The sequence below is a fragment of the Vanellus vanellus genome (genome assembly GCF_965231255.1).
Source record: "Vanellus vanellus genome assembly, chromosome: 9".
In the NCBI taxonomy this organism is placed as follows: domain Eukaryota; kingdom Metazoa; phylum Chordata; class Aves; order Charadriiformes; family Charadriidae; genus Vanellus; species Vanellus vanellus.
The window spans coordinates 16,129,983-16,146,313 of NC_138914.1; the positions used below are offsets into that span (position 1 = coordinate 16,129,983).

Genomic DNA, 16,331 nt, shown 5'->3' on the forward strand with positions numbered 1-16,331 from the left:
GGGAAATGTGTTAAGCCGGCATCTTCACTGGAGTTAGCATGAATCCTGCTACCTTGCAGCATGGGTAGAACTAAACTGTGGCTTTTTGCAGTTGATTTCACTCTCTGATCTTTACTGTTCACCAAAAGTGTCTAAGTGCAAAGTGGACTTGTTTGTGCTTGACTGACTCAAATGATGTCCCCATAGAGAACTGGCACAAAGTAGATAATGGTCCTTCAAACCCAACCTTTCTCCTATAGGGTTCAGGTGAGATTTTTGAAGATGACATTGTGTGTTAAGACTGCTGTCTTTCCTGCAGTCATCTGCATGATATTAATTATATATGTCTTTAATTCTTCTAACTTTGGATGAGGTCTTTGAGAGCTGACAGCATTCTTCTGAGTTTTGTTAGTGCAAAAATAAGTAAAACTTGATTATAGGTTAACAGGTTTGCCTGAGACAGCCTTCAGTCCTACTAACAGAAAAAATAAGTACTGTATCCACTGGTATTGGGCAATTGGAAGTTAGATATTTTTGGTATTATGAGCAAGGTCAGAATTATTCCAGTCTATGTATTTCATGGTATGGAATAATTGTAGTAGTGATAAAGAGCAGCGATGTGTATTGTTATCTCATGCTGACATAGATTTTATTATCTGTACACGGCAGTAGCTGAAGTGTTGATGATCTTTTTTTTGAGATCTATATCTAAGACTTACTTTCATTCACGCATGTGTCAAGTTCCATAATCATTTATTTCTCTAAGTGCCTGTGTCTGTATCAGTTAGTTCTCAGATTCTTTTAACTTACTGTTTAGCAGGGTGATCCTGGTGTACAATTAAAATAATTAAGCCGAAACAGAGCTTTTAGCATAACTATTAATGATTGTTGTTGACTTGCCTCAGTAGCTAACTGTAAATATTTGAAGTACATTTAATATTCCTTTCAGTGAGATTTTACAAGTTAATTGGCAGGACACAATAATAGACTAGAAAAAATAGGAAACTTCAAACGCAACATCCTTGATCATATCCTTCTCTGACTTCTTTGTGCAATTCTACTCATGTGAAAACTCAGACAGAAGATGTGTTCACATACTTTGTTATCTTTTTCTATTTCTGCTGCCTTTTCTATGGGAGCCAGCAGTCCGGACTTCTATTGTTAGATTCTTACAGCTATGGGGAGAAAAAAAAAAAAGGGAGCTGAGAGCTGAGATCTTCCTAAAACACTTTCAGTGTAATATATTCCATCTTGTAATAGAATTGTCTCACTTTACATCTTAAACAGACACAAAACAGAATGAAATTGATGGCAGATAACTACGATGATGACCATCACCACTACCACCACCATCACCACCACCACCATCATCGATCTCCTGGGAGGCCACAACACTCCAACCACAGACCCTCTCCAGATCAGGTTAGTCACCTCTTTTTTCACCTTCAGTTTTATAATTTTACTATTTTTCTATTTCAAGATAAAATAAATATTCCAAAGAAATGATAAGTATTTATTTCGATCCCTGAAACGATTTAAACTACATTTAAATTAAGGCTTTTTTTCTGGTGTCTTATATTTTTCTTCCCTATCTTTCTTTAGAAGTTTTTCAAGCTATTTTTAGCATTTTATAACTTTTTCAGTCGAAAATCAGTGGAGAATCTCCTACTTAGTGATTTCAGAAGTATCATTAGTATTGAATCGATCCTTAGTATTGAAAAACCTGTGCAGCAGTTCCCTTTGGCAGCTTGTAATCCAGTGCTTCTGAACTGTTTTTGAAACTACCTTTCTGTTGAAGCTTTCAAATAACAGATATAGCTTAAAATCAGGAGCAGTGCATTTTTAACTAGGCAAGGTAAACCAAATTCCAGAGATGTTTTAGTTTAAAAATGCTTAGTAATTCAGTATTATTCTTCTTAGAGTCCTGTGTCTCAGAAAGAGCAAATAACTGTCCTAATAACATGGTCTTCTAAAATATGTTAATTGAGCATGCTGGCATTGAACCTTTTCTCCTCCACCCAGGGTGGAAAAACATCCATAAGCCTAACACTGTTTAGACATTTTGTAAATGTCAATATTTGTTTACAAGTAAATATAATTTTTAAACAAAAATATTTTTGTAAATACGTAACTTATTTTCTTTTTTTTACAATATTAATGATACGAAAGTTAAGTGAAAAACTGAAATACAAAATTATTAAAACAAGTTTACCGTCACATAATTTTAAATTAATATTGACACTGTACATGTCTGGAATGAGGAGGTCACGATGTTCTGTGGTTTATTAGCATTCTAACACTTTGTCTGTTGGAATACTTTAATGTAGTTTTCCAGATGAAGTTGCTGTCAAGAGGCAGCAATTTGCCAAGTGTGCAGTCTGCAAGCTTAGTACTTCTGGTTCATAGGCAACTGGGTGAAGCAGACACCTTGACTGAAAAGTTTATGGTTTTGATGTGTTTGCCTTTTATTTCTGGAAAGCTTGAAGACCAGATCCACCAAAAATGAAGTATCTGCATTAATTTTATAGTTATAATATTGAAAATAATGCTAAAGCATTGCTATAGCAATTAGTAATAATGTTGTAATTACTAGTTATAGCTAGTTAGCATTATGAAGTTTTAGTATTGGAAATAATATTTTTAACTACTTATTTTATTGTATTAAATATACGTTATATTTGTAATTCCAGTGATAACTTTATCTCATCCTTAAAATACCCTTCTGCCAGCAAACACGTTTAAGTGATTGTTTTCTGAGGTGTCTGGGTCTGATGCTGTTAAAAATTTGTTGTGGTAAAAAATAGTGTGTGCATGTGTGTGTCCCCATGCATGCATGTATGTGGATATGTGCATGAAATGCTAAACCACAAGAAATACCAATGAAAGAAGCTAAGCCATAGTACATTAAATTTCAAGAAACAAACTTCTATTTTGAAATTAAAACATATACGTAAGCCACGCTGCCAGTGGGCCATGTGTTTCCAGCTGATACTGAGTGAGTTTGTCAGCTGTGGATGGAGTCTGGCCTGAAGACGACTTTCAGATTTTAAGATAGACTTCTCTTCACTATATGACTCGTTAGCCTGCTATAGTAGGTGAGAGCTGAAAACTGTAGGAGTTTTAGGAGGAACTCTGTCACAGTAGGACAAGGAGGAAAGTTATCCGTACATGTATTTATTTGGAGTACAAAAAGTAGTCTATAGAAGCAAGTAACTCTTTTCCAGGTAGAGAACCCTGGGGAAAAATAAAACATTGCTTTTCATATGAAGAATCATTGTTTGATACCAAATTAGTTTATAAGTTCATAATGTCTGGGTAGAAATAACAGGGAAAAACATTGGTGACGTTGTAACAAGGATGTATCATAGACTATTTAATCGCGAATGGGAGACAAAGAGGCAAATAACACTTTTTTTTTGAATGACCAATAGAGTTGTGCTAAAGGCAGGAACTGGAAAGTATGAAAAAATTCAATTTCACGGATACAAATTGAAAAAAAAACCCCAACCAAACACAAAACCAAAACCTGAACAACAGGACACAGAATCCTTCGAATTCTTGGAACACGTGAAGAACAACTTCTTTCAGAAAGTGGAGAAGGTTATTAAGGACTTGCTGTCTTCGTTGTAGTTCTGTTTCTGATTACCAGAGATCAGTTGGCTGAGTTTATAACAGAAGGCAAAATTGTCTGAAAATGACCATGAAATAATAAAGGTTTTGGCTTTGTGCAAGGAATACAGAGAAAAACAGAATGAAGGCAAGGGCTGTGAAAAAACCTCTGTGTTACTGAAACCCAGACACTGGTTTCAACTAATTCAAGAAACCTGAACCTGTAAAGAAAATCTGAGGGACAAGACAGTGTAAGACAGCTAACATTTAGTGAAGGTGGAGCTTTTTAATGCACAATAACAGATTATTCAGGGAAGAGAAGGGAGAAGCAGCATAATGAAAGTCTGTATCAAAACACCTTCAAGAACTTAAAAAACTTAAGAGTATAAATGATGGAAATCAGTACATGATTAAAGATAGAGCACATAAAATACTAGCTATTTTACTAGTATTGTACTAGTATTCTCAGTTTGAACTATTTATGATTATATTCAACAACTGTCATGTAGGATATAGAAGATCCTTGGAGGCTCAACGAAAGGCAACACTTACCTTTACAAATAAAATATATGGGGAGTTATGAGTAACTTTATTTTGGATCCTGAAAAATTATGGAATAAATTATTAATCAGTGAATCAGTAGAAAGCCAGTAGTCTTTTTGCTGTTCATTTTCAGCAGCTTGATGTCTGTATCACACTGTGTGACATTATCTATCTATCTCAGTGTATATCAGATCACTTTATACTTGCTTCACCCTTATCCTCTTTTCCTATCAACTGGCAGTTCCTCTCCTAGTCCAGATAAACTATTTTTATGTTACATACTTGAAGGTATGAGGTTGTTTATCACTGTATACTCACTTTATTCTTGCGCTCTTTCCTAGGAGACAATTTTGGGCCGCTCTCTAAAACAGAATGCAGGTCTAGATGGCTGTTACATAGCATACCTAGCCTATATTTAGTCTTCCTGTCTTTGTCAAGGACAAATTATGTCAAGCAAATCTAATTTCCTTTGATAGAGTAACTGGCTTTGTGGCTAAAGAAGAAAGTGGTAGCTGTCTCATATTTTGAATTCATAAGGCCTTTAACACTGTCCCACCATATATTTGTAATATACAAATAAATACATTAATCTGTAATGTAGTTAACATGCAATGTAAAATGCATTACAATGTGGTGCACTTGGCAGTGCTAGGTTAACGGTCGGACTTGATGATCTTAAAGGTCTTTTCCAACCTTAATGATGCTGTGATTCTGTGATTCTATGAGTAAAAGCTGCAACCATAAATAATACAATTTCAGTTTAATTACGTATGAAGTCACCATGAGATGGGTGTGCAAGTGACACAAGTAACATGCTACAGACAAATTTTGCATTATTCATTGTCAGACAGGAGGGACATTTGCAGCGGTATTTCAGAGAGGTCTGTCCTTTTACCTGCTTCCGAGGGGTATTTTTTTAGAAATTATTTCAGTGATTAAATAGAAAAAAATGTGAATATTGTTGATAATGAAGCAAACTGCAAGAATCTGCAGGTATAGTAGGAGCAGTTAAACTGCTCAATAAGCTGCTCCAGTCTCAATAAACTGGAGAGAAAGTCTAGAATAAGTAATGTGAAATTCAGTAAAGACAAGTCCATTTACAAGGGAGAGCTGATGAGGCAATAGCATGGAAAAAGGAATCTGGATTGCACATAATATAAGGTAACAATGGACTACCATTGCAAGGCAGTTGGATCTAATTCTGGGATGGATGTAATACTGGAAAAGAAGCAGGAAGTAATTATTCTGTTCTTTCAAGCACCGGTGAGACCTCCTCTGAAAAGCTGTATACAGTTTTGATCACCGTGCTTTAAGAAAGATAGGCAAATTGGAAAGGGACAAAAGGAGAGCAACAAGAATGATAGGAGTTTTAGAGAACATGAGCTATAAGGAAGGCTTAAAGAACTGGGTTTGTTTAGTCTAGAAAGTACTAAGGGGGAGACATAAGTCTTCTAATACATAAAATGTTGTTGTAAAGAAGACGGTGATCAATTGTATTCCAGTGCCCACTGGAGAAAGAGTAGGAGTGGTAAATTTAATTTATACCAAAAATAACTAGGTTAGTTATTAAAAAAGGGAGAGTTTTTCACTACGAGTCCAATGAATTTGTAAGTGGAAAGAAAATGTGGACGTTCTTTCATATAGGTGTAATGGAAGCTCCTTTCTTGGAGATTTTTAAGAACAGGTTATATGAATATCTGTTGCCCATGCTAATAGCTTTGTTTCATCTTGTGTTGTACATTGGGCTTGGAGTAGGTGTTCTCCTGTACTGCTGTCCCTAAATTTCCACAGAATCTGTGAACAATGCATGAGGCCAGCAAACTTTTAATTGTAAAGCAAGCAAATAGGAGATCCGTAACAAAAGTCCTTGCTGAAATGATCTTTGAGAACAGCAGTCAATGTTATTCATGAGTGAACTCTAGTCATTGCTTTAGTTTGAATTTTTCAATCGTGGACTTCATTTTTTTTTTTATTTTTTTTTTTTTTTTTACTTTCTGTGTTACTTACCATTCCGTACAGCATTCTTTTGTACAGCAATTTGATTGCCATGCGCCATACAAACCTGTATTTCCCATTCAATGGTGTATTACACATAAACTTGATATGTGGTTTTCGATGACCATAATCTGAAAGACTGCCAGTAGTTTGAAACCACAGAATAAACTGAGAAAATAATAAACTTGCAAATCATCAGAAGGCGTTTTTAAATTTGTAAGGAGACAAGAAAGTGGTGCATATTGTAACATAAATGCCATTTAATTTAGTGAATGCTAAACAGGGGGTTTGAAATTTTTCTCAGAAATTCTGGAGAAAAAGAGATAGTTGAACATGCAGTGTTAATCTTGAAGCAGTTCTTATTTTTATGGATAATACTAGATTTTCTAATTTCTATGCTACATTTTTATAAGGAAATACATATATGTTGCTATATATGGCTGTAAAAGTATGTACACGTGCATTTGAGTACGTATTTGTAAGGAAGAATAAGACATTTCTCACTTACTGATGTAAAACACTGCATGTATGCTACTGTGAGTCTATACCCCCTTAAAAGAGAATGGTGTACCAACAGTGTCTTGGAACAAAAATGCACACACATCCTGCTTCAAATATGCATACTTTTTACATGGTACTGTTTGGTTTGGGTATCGATGTTTCGTTTTAGTGATCATGTTTTTGTTGTAACTGTTACTCAATACATATCCTGCTATGGGCAGCATGTGGCAGCGTGGTACTAGACGTAGTAAAGGAAAGAGTCTCTGACTTCTCTTGGAGGAGCTATTTGGGCACCTTTTTTCAGATGTAATGGATGTGATTTGGTCTTCTGGCTGCTGCTAGGGAGTAAAGCCAAGTTTCCAGCTACTTCTTGCCTTTATCCCCTCTTTTTTTCTGCTCTGCTGTTTCGGGAGGGGTACAGGTTGGCAACCTTTTTTGCCCCCTAAGCTCTGGGGAAGATGTAAGAAAACTTCACAAGCAGTAGGAAGACTCTAACTCTCCTGTGGCCATACACATGGTCATGTTACAGTGAGTCATGACTCCCTAGTTATGGTGGTGCATCTGATTTTTGTTTGACATAAATAAATTTCTGGGGATTGAGTGCTGCCATGTCAATAACATTGCAATACTAACATTTTTTACTAGTCTTTAAAAAACTTGGAAAAAAGATAATTTTGCAGCTTTGCACTAAAAACTTAAATTTATTCTCTTCAGTTTTGGCTTGAGAGTTGGCAATCTTTCTTAAATTCCACCTGGAAACATTTTGGCAGTCAGTGTGTATCCTGGAGTGCCGGTGTAATACGCCTAGCATGAAAATGAGCTTAATAAGCATTCTGTACTAGCTTCAGTTTCCAAGGAGTTGTAATATGTAGCCCCTTGTAGAGTGCATTACAGTAATCTAATCTGGATCGTTGCATCCAAGATCTATCTGGAACAAAAGAAAAAAATATGGCTGAATAAATTTGAACTTCCAGATTTAGAAGCTGTCCTGACTCATAGCGTAGACTTCATCACAAAGCCTACTGTCCAACTCCCTGCTTCTCTTATTTCTCACTTCTACGTACTTACTATTTTTCCTTAAAAACTTCTTCTCTTGGCCTCAGTTGCCCACATCAACTTTCAGTTTTCTTCCTTGTATTGAAAATGTCTTGAAGGAAGTGCCTGTTTGTGTCACACAAGTGACTGTGTGCTCTTGACGGAAATTGTGTTACTGTTGAAAGTTGGTAGGAATCTGCGCATTTGTATTCTCTGCCACAGCTGCCTACCTTATGTACTGCAGCCCCTTTGTCATTTTTTTTTCTTGCACTTTTAGTATCATAACATGCCTGTAAGTTACTCACCAACAGGGAACTCTGTCTCACTAACCACGAGTCTGGTCAAATGGAGACATCTCATTCTCTTTGTTTTTGTAATCTCAGAAGCCTTTCTGCCCTTCCATATTTGTATCCTGTGCTGATTTTCAGGCCCTAGTCAAGCGTGTTCACTTACTATTATTTGCCCTGGGCATTTTACATTCCTTGCTGCCTCTGAAACAGTCCTTAACTTACTGGCACGTATGAAGGATGGCTAACTCTAGGATGGTCTCCACGTAACGAATAGCATTTTTTTGCTATCACCCAGGACTTTCTTGTTCAAGTTCATGAGATCTTTGCTATGTGATGGAAAGGTGCGAAGTTCAAGTTGCTGCTTATGGACTATGTGGTAAAAAACTTAAGAGAAGTTGTGTAGGTAATCTATGACATGTATGCGTCTGGGACGTACCTATGTTAGTTTGATGGCATTCTTAATAGGAGGTTATGCTAAATTTGAGAGGGCACATGGAAGAACTTGATTCTGCATCCACACAGCGGAAGACTGAATGTATAACAGCCAAAGAATTTTCATATTTTAGGACTTTATTGCCAATCCTGATAGTTATAAGAACTATCAAATCTTCTTACTTCCCATAGTACTGGAGATTTTTAAAGACATAAAATATAAGGTATTTATCATTTCATAAGAGTTTCCTGAATTCCCATGATGTAGTTGAGTCAAAGTTGAATGCTTTACTCCATGGTCACCAAGGCTACAAATATATTTTAATTTTGTTTTATGATGAGAGATAATATTCTCATAAAAAAAGAATCTGATTTTTAGAAAAATATGAATATCATAGGGTGTGCCATAAGGCTGTAGGAGCTGGCTGCTTTCCAAAAAGTTCACCCTATTCTTAGAAGCTGTGATTGAGGATGGAATGTCACATGGTGTTGTAAGCATGTAGCATGTCCTTTTACATATTTGAATCCAGTCTGGCTATGTAGAGATTCTGTTCCTATTTAAAACATTTTTGATGGCCCTTCTACAAGGTGGTAGTGTTCAGAAGTAATTTGTCATAAACTCTCCATCACGTTTTCTATTACTCTGAAATCTCAGCAATGAGGCCTAAAAGGTAGTTCGAGGTTTCCTAATTATCTAAAGGAAGAGTCCACCTTATTAGGATAGGGATGGGGCAGTGTGTATCTATGAAGCTTCCCTTATTGCCATTCTCCAGTCCAAAAGCCAACGTTTAAAGAACTATCTGATAGCTGTCTTAGTAATAAATGCATGTCACTTTCAAAAGTTTTTTTTAAAGTATGCTGGTAAACTCATTCATTTGAGAAATGAAAACACACGCAATGATGCACAAAACTTGACACCAACCTGACCTTTGCAAAGGAGTATGCCACTGAAAAATAACTTTTTGAAGAAGACTGCGTGCTCTCCAAAAAAGCGTTTATTGATTTGTAAAGTGGTGGCTGGTCTTGGCAACAGGGCTTTCTTCATCAGCTGGAACTGGTAAATATCCTTGGAGTTGCTGAAAGACGGTATGTGAAAAACTCTGAACAGGTCAGATAGGATTTAGTTTGAGGTGGATGACTTTGAAATCAAAGCCAAAGGACGATCAAACAACGATTATTATTTTAGTGTCTGGATCTTGATCTGAAAATCACTATATTGATCCGTATATGATTTTAGGGGAAAGGAGCACATGCTAGTTTGTGTATTTTGGCAGCCTGGGCTGTTAGCACAATATCTTATATTCTGTGGCCATAATGGAAAGTTGCCAACCTCAAACTCCTAAGTAGGCCTCAGGAATACAGAAACTGGGATTTGTCTTTTTCAAAAAGCACAAAACTGACAAACACAACTTAGGAGGAGGACAAACATAAACCAAACCCGATTATTTTAGTTTATTCAAATAATCATGGTTATTTGAAAAGCATAAAATTCTTCAAATTTCTTTAGACTGTGAGTGGAAAGCTCAATCTGAACAGGTGTTTAGTATCTGGAAAACTGAAATATCATATTCAATAGTTTTCTGCAAGATGAAAACTTTGTCCTTTAGTTGTTTAGGAACGAAGAAACAAAAATAAGGGGAAAACCCAAAGCACCAGTAACGTTTTAGTATATGAAAGAAGTGATATGATATGGCTGTTTAACGCAGTAAATTGGAATTATTGGCTCCCTCCCTGACCCAGATTTTATTTAATATTCTCTGTGTTTCTTTATCCTGTGTTTACACATTGTATTTGGGCAGGTGTGTGCTTGCTCTTGTCTGTTCGCTAAATGTATGTGAACTTGTTCTGCTGGCGCCTCAAGCTGCACGGAAGCACGCAATTGCATTAGCACAGTGCTGAGCCTGCACTAAGCTCATTGGAGTCACATGGATTTATTTAATTTAGGAATTTGGGCAGGGCAAGGTTTGCTTGTCGGTACATTCAGTATAAACAATCCCAGGCACATCCACTGTAAATAACTAGTATTGTGCTGAATTAATTAGTGTTTCGAGATCTCAGGAGTGCAGTGCAAATTAGTCATATAAATGCTTTCACATTTTTAAGTATTTCCTCTAATTTTTCATCTTTGATACGTGTATTCTCCCTCTGGAACAAAGAAGTTGTGATTCGTATCCCACATTGTTCATACTTGTTGAACTGAATGCAGTAAAATCCTGTTTGTATCATGGTCACTATTAAAAAGTCAATTTCCTGATTAAATTCTATGCAGTCATCCTAGCTATATTGTTTACTATTAACGCACCATTGAATGGCAAGTACTCCTCTTGTAACGAGGGTGTAATTTCTGTCTAGGCATTTCCCGAAAGTCCATGTTATCACATGCTTATTGCAGTAGATACAGACAATTTTTCTTGCCTCTGACATCTAGCTAGATATTTCTATCTACTTTAGCTTAAAACTAAAATACTCTTCCACAGAGGCTTGCCCAGATTTTGAGGATAATATGATTGGTTTCAAACCCAAATTTCATTGTAGATTACATTGTACTTGTGGTGGAAAAAAAGAGCGAGCCTTGAAATTTGGAAGAGTCTGCCCCGAGTACCTTTCAGGGATACCCTGGTTCTTGATTTTGGTATACTGCCATTTCACAGTTACAAACATTGTGCTCTACTCAAGGTTTCTCATTTAAGTAAGAGCCAATAGAAGTTTGTAATATTTGTTAATGTTTTTGTTATTCCTACCTCTTAATTTTAATTATATTGTAGCCAGATGATTTTCCATATACTTTTTAGTTCTATTGAATTTGTAATTTGCATAAGAGACCAGCTAAACTGGAGCTGTATTAAAAGTAAGAAGTAGAAAATAGGTTTCGCTGTTTATGATACCTCCGGGAGAAGGATTTTGTGTATTGAAAAGTTATACCTCTCCTTTGCTTACAGAAATGAATTTATTTTATGTTTTGAGGTTTAATGAATGTGATATAATGTATACATACTGCTCAGTGTGTATATTTATATATCTATATTTATATGTTAGCTTTGCAGTCTTTTCCACATATGGAAGAATTTTTTGAGATCATGTTTAGCTATAGAAATCTCTCCCCCTCACTTCCCCTGAATGTGTGTGTTAGAATATACAACACATATAGAGGTTTACATTTATCTTATATTTCTTACTAGAAAAATTAGCTGCCACCATCATAGTCTAAAATAGGTCTTTACACTAGCTAAAAGAGCCAAAAATGCATTTCTGGGAGACAGTAACTTGATAACAAAAGTTGCATATCTGGCGCTGGTTACTTAAGTGAGATAACATGTCACAGGCTTTCACTACAAAGGGGACCATAAATTTTTGCATTGCAAATCTGATTTCACGGACCGCTTCTTGTAAGAAGCATTGGGTTTCCGCTTCATCTAGTGATAAAGCTTTAGAATGCATGAGTATCTGGTGAAACATCTTATTCATGTTAATGCTAGTCTGGGTGTTGTAAAGTAAGTGGTCAGAAACAACCTTTCGCTTACCCCCATCACCAGTATTTATGTTAGATTTTAGCCTAACTATATACAAACAGAACAAATGGTCAGATGGGTTTTATGGTCATTTTCATTAATTGGATGATGCATGCTTACTTGTGACCCCTTCTGTTATGGATAGGTTTGAAAATAGACCTGTGACATAAATCCATATTACTGAAGCAATTTTTAAGATTTATTCTAATTTTGAATATACAAATGAAACATAAAATAAAGCCTTAAATTAATCCACTGTTAGTCTTTCCCCTTTCCAGTTACAGGCTCAGTTCTTCAAATCATTCACACACAAAACTCTTCTGGAGTCACTTGTTCTGTGTCTGGAGAGTTTGTGAGATTAGTCCTCAGCTATGTTTGTTCCTAGAAACCGAGTAGCAGATAAAAGTTTCTCTAAGCTCTGAAATATTCTGATTTTAAACGAAGTTCTTGATTTGAAAGAAATGTCATTACATAGCAGGTAGATTTCTGTGTCACAAAGGGAAATTAATATTTGTAAATGTAATTGTTTGCTGTAAGTAGGACAATTTCACAGTCCAGAGTCAGTAGTTGCATGTTTAATGACCCATTAGTAGCCACAGATAATACGGAGAGTAGCGTAAATCAGTCATCAGAAAGTTAGTTCAAGAGATGAACAGGTTATCACTAGATTTGTTTAACCCAAGTTAAGACATTAATTCTTAACGTGCCGGCACATGAAAGGAAATGTGATGAGCCTTGTCAGGAAGGGTCTTCTATTGTGGGAAGAGAGCCAGAAAAGCTTAACTCGTCAAGTTTTTAATGTTGCCTGTGTTGCGAAAGCTTTTGTCTAAAAGGAGATTAGGATTTTTTAAATTTTTTATTTATTTGAAGAATGGATTTTATAAAGAATCTTGCGTGCCATAAAAGTGAAGGGACGTGTGCAGTACTTCAGCTTCATGGAAGTATTTGCTCTCTGTTTTTTGAGTCAGGTTCACTACATTCTTCACTTCAGGTAACCAAATTTTATACGTCAGTGGGCCTCATAGTAATGCAGAATTTTGCAGTCTTTGATGGCATCTACGTTAGGGTTTTAGTTCTGATCAAGAGTGCAGATTCGGATCAAATATCCTGATCGTTCCCACTATGGTTCGTATCCAGAAGCAGTGTTGGAGTGGGCACACTGAATTCCTTTTTGATTAAATTTAACTGAAAGATGCATTCCAGGAGGTCCCCCAACACAGTGAAGTTGCTAAAGGGAATTCAGTCTTGGAGACAGAGCAAAATTAATCCAGAATACTCTCCCCCCCCCCCCCCCCGCAAGATAGGTGTATTGTGCAGATGCCAATTCTCAGTACCGGTTGTATTGGCTATAAATCTGTTGCTGTTGCGAGAGGCTGCTAAATATAACCTCTTGCAACCATTTCAGTCACCAGTAATCGAGAGTATGCCAAGTGCAGAATGCTCATGAATAGGGTTATAATTTCTGGCATCTGTTTATTAAAATTTTTTAGATACACTTAATTGTGTAGACCATGATTAAAGTTGAGATTATACCACTGTACTGTATCTAAATATATGTCCAAATTAGAGACTTGGATGTCAGTCCTAAAAATACAAGGCACTCAATATCTTAAATATTTTTAAATTATAATAATAAAGACTGTATGCTGATTTATCAATTCAAATGGTATTTCTTGAATTTTGGTTTTTTCCCTTTTTGCTTGTCTGTAATGGAGATTTTGCTTTGCAGTTTTTGTCCTTGAACTGCTATTCTCGAGCGTATAAACCAATGAAAGATCCAAGTTTAAAAAGCAGTTAATGTACACAAACATTAATCAAAAATTGCTTGATTATAGTTTATTGTTTGAAAGAGCCATAGATTAATGATTCTGTAGGATACACACTGATATGAAAGACTAAGCATTCCTCTGGAAGCCTCTGATCCAATATTAGTAAATGATAAGGCATAACTGCAGCTTTTATTTTGCTTCACAGTATGTAAAGAATGCAAAAATAGGTGATGACCTTAATTTGTCTCAGAACATCAGTGAAGAATTCTGTATTCTCTTAGGTTATCTGTTTGCATTGAGGTACCAAACCTTAGCTTCTTGATAGAATAGCTTATTGATGAAAGCAACCAAAACTACAATCCTGATTCTTAGGTACTTTTTAGTCAGTGCTTTTGTGTAGTTGTTCCTATCCATACAGAAAATCCTGTAAGGCCTGTAACACTAAGTTAGGATTTACATCATTAAATATCCACGCCTCAAAAAGTAATAGGCAGCAGAATTACAAGGATAGTTGAGTTTTATCTCATAACTTTCATCCAATGCGCTGGGAGGAGGTAGTGCAGGCTTGAAAACAAGCTGTCTGCGAAATGGGAATAGTAAATGATCCATGAGTTCTTCTGATATTCCTTTCAGATCTTGCATCTGTACATTCTGGCTTCTGTTAAATTAAAAAGTGACATATATCATGAAATTATGCTTCTTTGGTTTAATCCTTTTTTTTTTTTTTTTTAATGAAAAGCGGGTTTACAATCTCTGATATCTGTAGGAATTTTACTTTTCTCCTCAACTGTCATCAAGCGCCAAGTATTTATAGGTCAGTGCATTACCTAGCATCAATATATGACATAATTAACTAAACAATAATATATTATGTGATAAAGCACATCATTATGAAACGTTGGCTTTTTTAATAGGGATGCTAAGGGGGTGAGCTCTGCTTAGATTAATGCAAGCCTTAAAGTAATATTTATCTTCTATAAATAATTAGTGTGTGGAATTGAAAATGAGATATGAACAGATTTTCTGGAGTAGGTATAAATGAAGTGAAAATACTATATAGAAACAGTTTTTTTGAAAAAAGATAGTATGTTGAGACAGGTTTTGAGGTTGCTCTTAGTATTAAAGATTTAAATTCAGTGCGGGTCTGTTTTTTCTATTCAGTTGTCTGTCAAAACAGATCACTAATTTTTTTAATGAACTTGTTAATCACTAAAATTGGAAAATACATATTAAACTCTTTGTTTACAGAATAAGATCATGGCACAGACATTCTCACTGAAACAGATGTGAGGAAAAAAGGTGGAAGGAGATTTTTATTAATTGTAGATGTTGAAGGTGAAGTGGACCACGGTCATAATCTGGAATTGACCACTCAATAATTTCTTACTTTGAAGCAGACCATGATCATAATCTGGAACTAATCACTCAATAATTTCTTATTTAAATATATTTTTTAAATTGCTTTGACTACAGTTAGCCATATCCTTTTAGAAAGTGTCTTGATATAAAATCTTCAAGTTATCCTTTTATACTGTTATATAATAGTTATACTATTGAAAAATATGTACCATGTTTGAAGTCTAAATACATCCTATAAATCTCTATCTAGCTTTTTTCCTGCTAGAGAAAAGAGCTATCTTCTTTTCTGTATGTGTTAGTTAATAGTGATCAAACAATCTTCTAATATTTTCTGAGCGGACAGATAGGTTGAGTCTGTTTTGTTTCTCACTGCCAAGTTTATTTTTCAGTAATTTTGTAGCTCTTTCCTGATCTGGTTACGGTCTTTCAAATATTCAGAAGAGTATGACGTGAGCACCAGATGTGTGATTCTGTTAATGGTCTTATGCTACTGCATAGAGATACAGCAAACTTTTTGATTTTTATTTCTCTGCCTGTATTTGTCCTCGTAAATTCAACATTGTGACACATGTTCACTTCCAGCATGATTTGTAAAGGCCATTTTGATATCATCGATTTCAGATGCAGTCCCCTGTCTTCTAAGTTTGCCCTGTATGTTTTCAAATGATGATTCTGTTTACGTGATTTCAGTCATGTATTTATGTGGCTGATAACATTTATTCAGCTAATCACAGATGCGTTCACTTTTCCAAGAAGTCTTTGTCAGACTGTTCTTTCAGATCATGGGAATACAGACCAAGTTTGGGATGAGAAAAGATACCTGCAGGTCCCCTTCCTTCTCCAGCAACATTCATTCTAGATAGAACTAAATTTGCTGACACTGTGTCTTGTGCCACATAATCAAATGCTTTGAAATAATATGCTGAGATTATCAAATGCTCTTTTTATCAAAAAGAATCTCTATGTAATTGAACAAGATAGAAAGTTGTTTTGACAGGACCAGCACTCAATAAAGCGATGTTGATTGACCTTAACTGAGCTCCAGCTTTTAATTTATTGCTTATTGTATATCAGGATCAGCGTCAAACTATGTAGTCTGTAATTTCCCACAATGCTCTTTAAAAATATTTGACAATATTTGATTTTTCAACTCTTCTAGAATTCTGCCAAAAAGAGATCACGGAAATAGTTGAAGTAAAAATGAAAATCTGCCTGTTTGAAGAATTACAATACACTAAACAGCAAACCAGCTGTATGTAGTTAGGAGGAGTCATTTGGAAACGTACCGAGTTGCCCATTTTGTTGATTTT

The 16,331-nt window shown here is 35.6% G+C and overlaps 1 protein-coding gene across 1 annotated transcript in view; it reads left to right on the plus strand.

The window, feature by feature from the left end:
- ERC2 (ELKS/RAB6-interacting/CAST family member 2) overlaps positions 1–16,331 on the plus strand; it is a gene marked incomplete at both ends in the record, with an annotated part of 454,823 nt that overhangs the window by 377,880 nt on the left and 60,612 nt on the right. Inside the window, one exon of the mRNA XM_082487881.1 lies at positions 1,267–1,401. Within this exon, the coding sequence (XP_082344007.1) occupies positions 1,267–1,401 (135 nt within the window). The remainder of the gene's footprint in view (positions 1–1,266; positions 1,402–16,331) is intronic.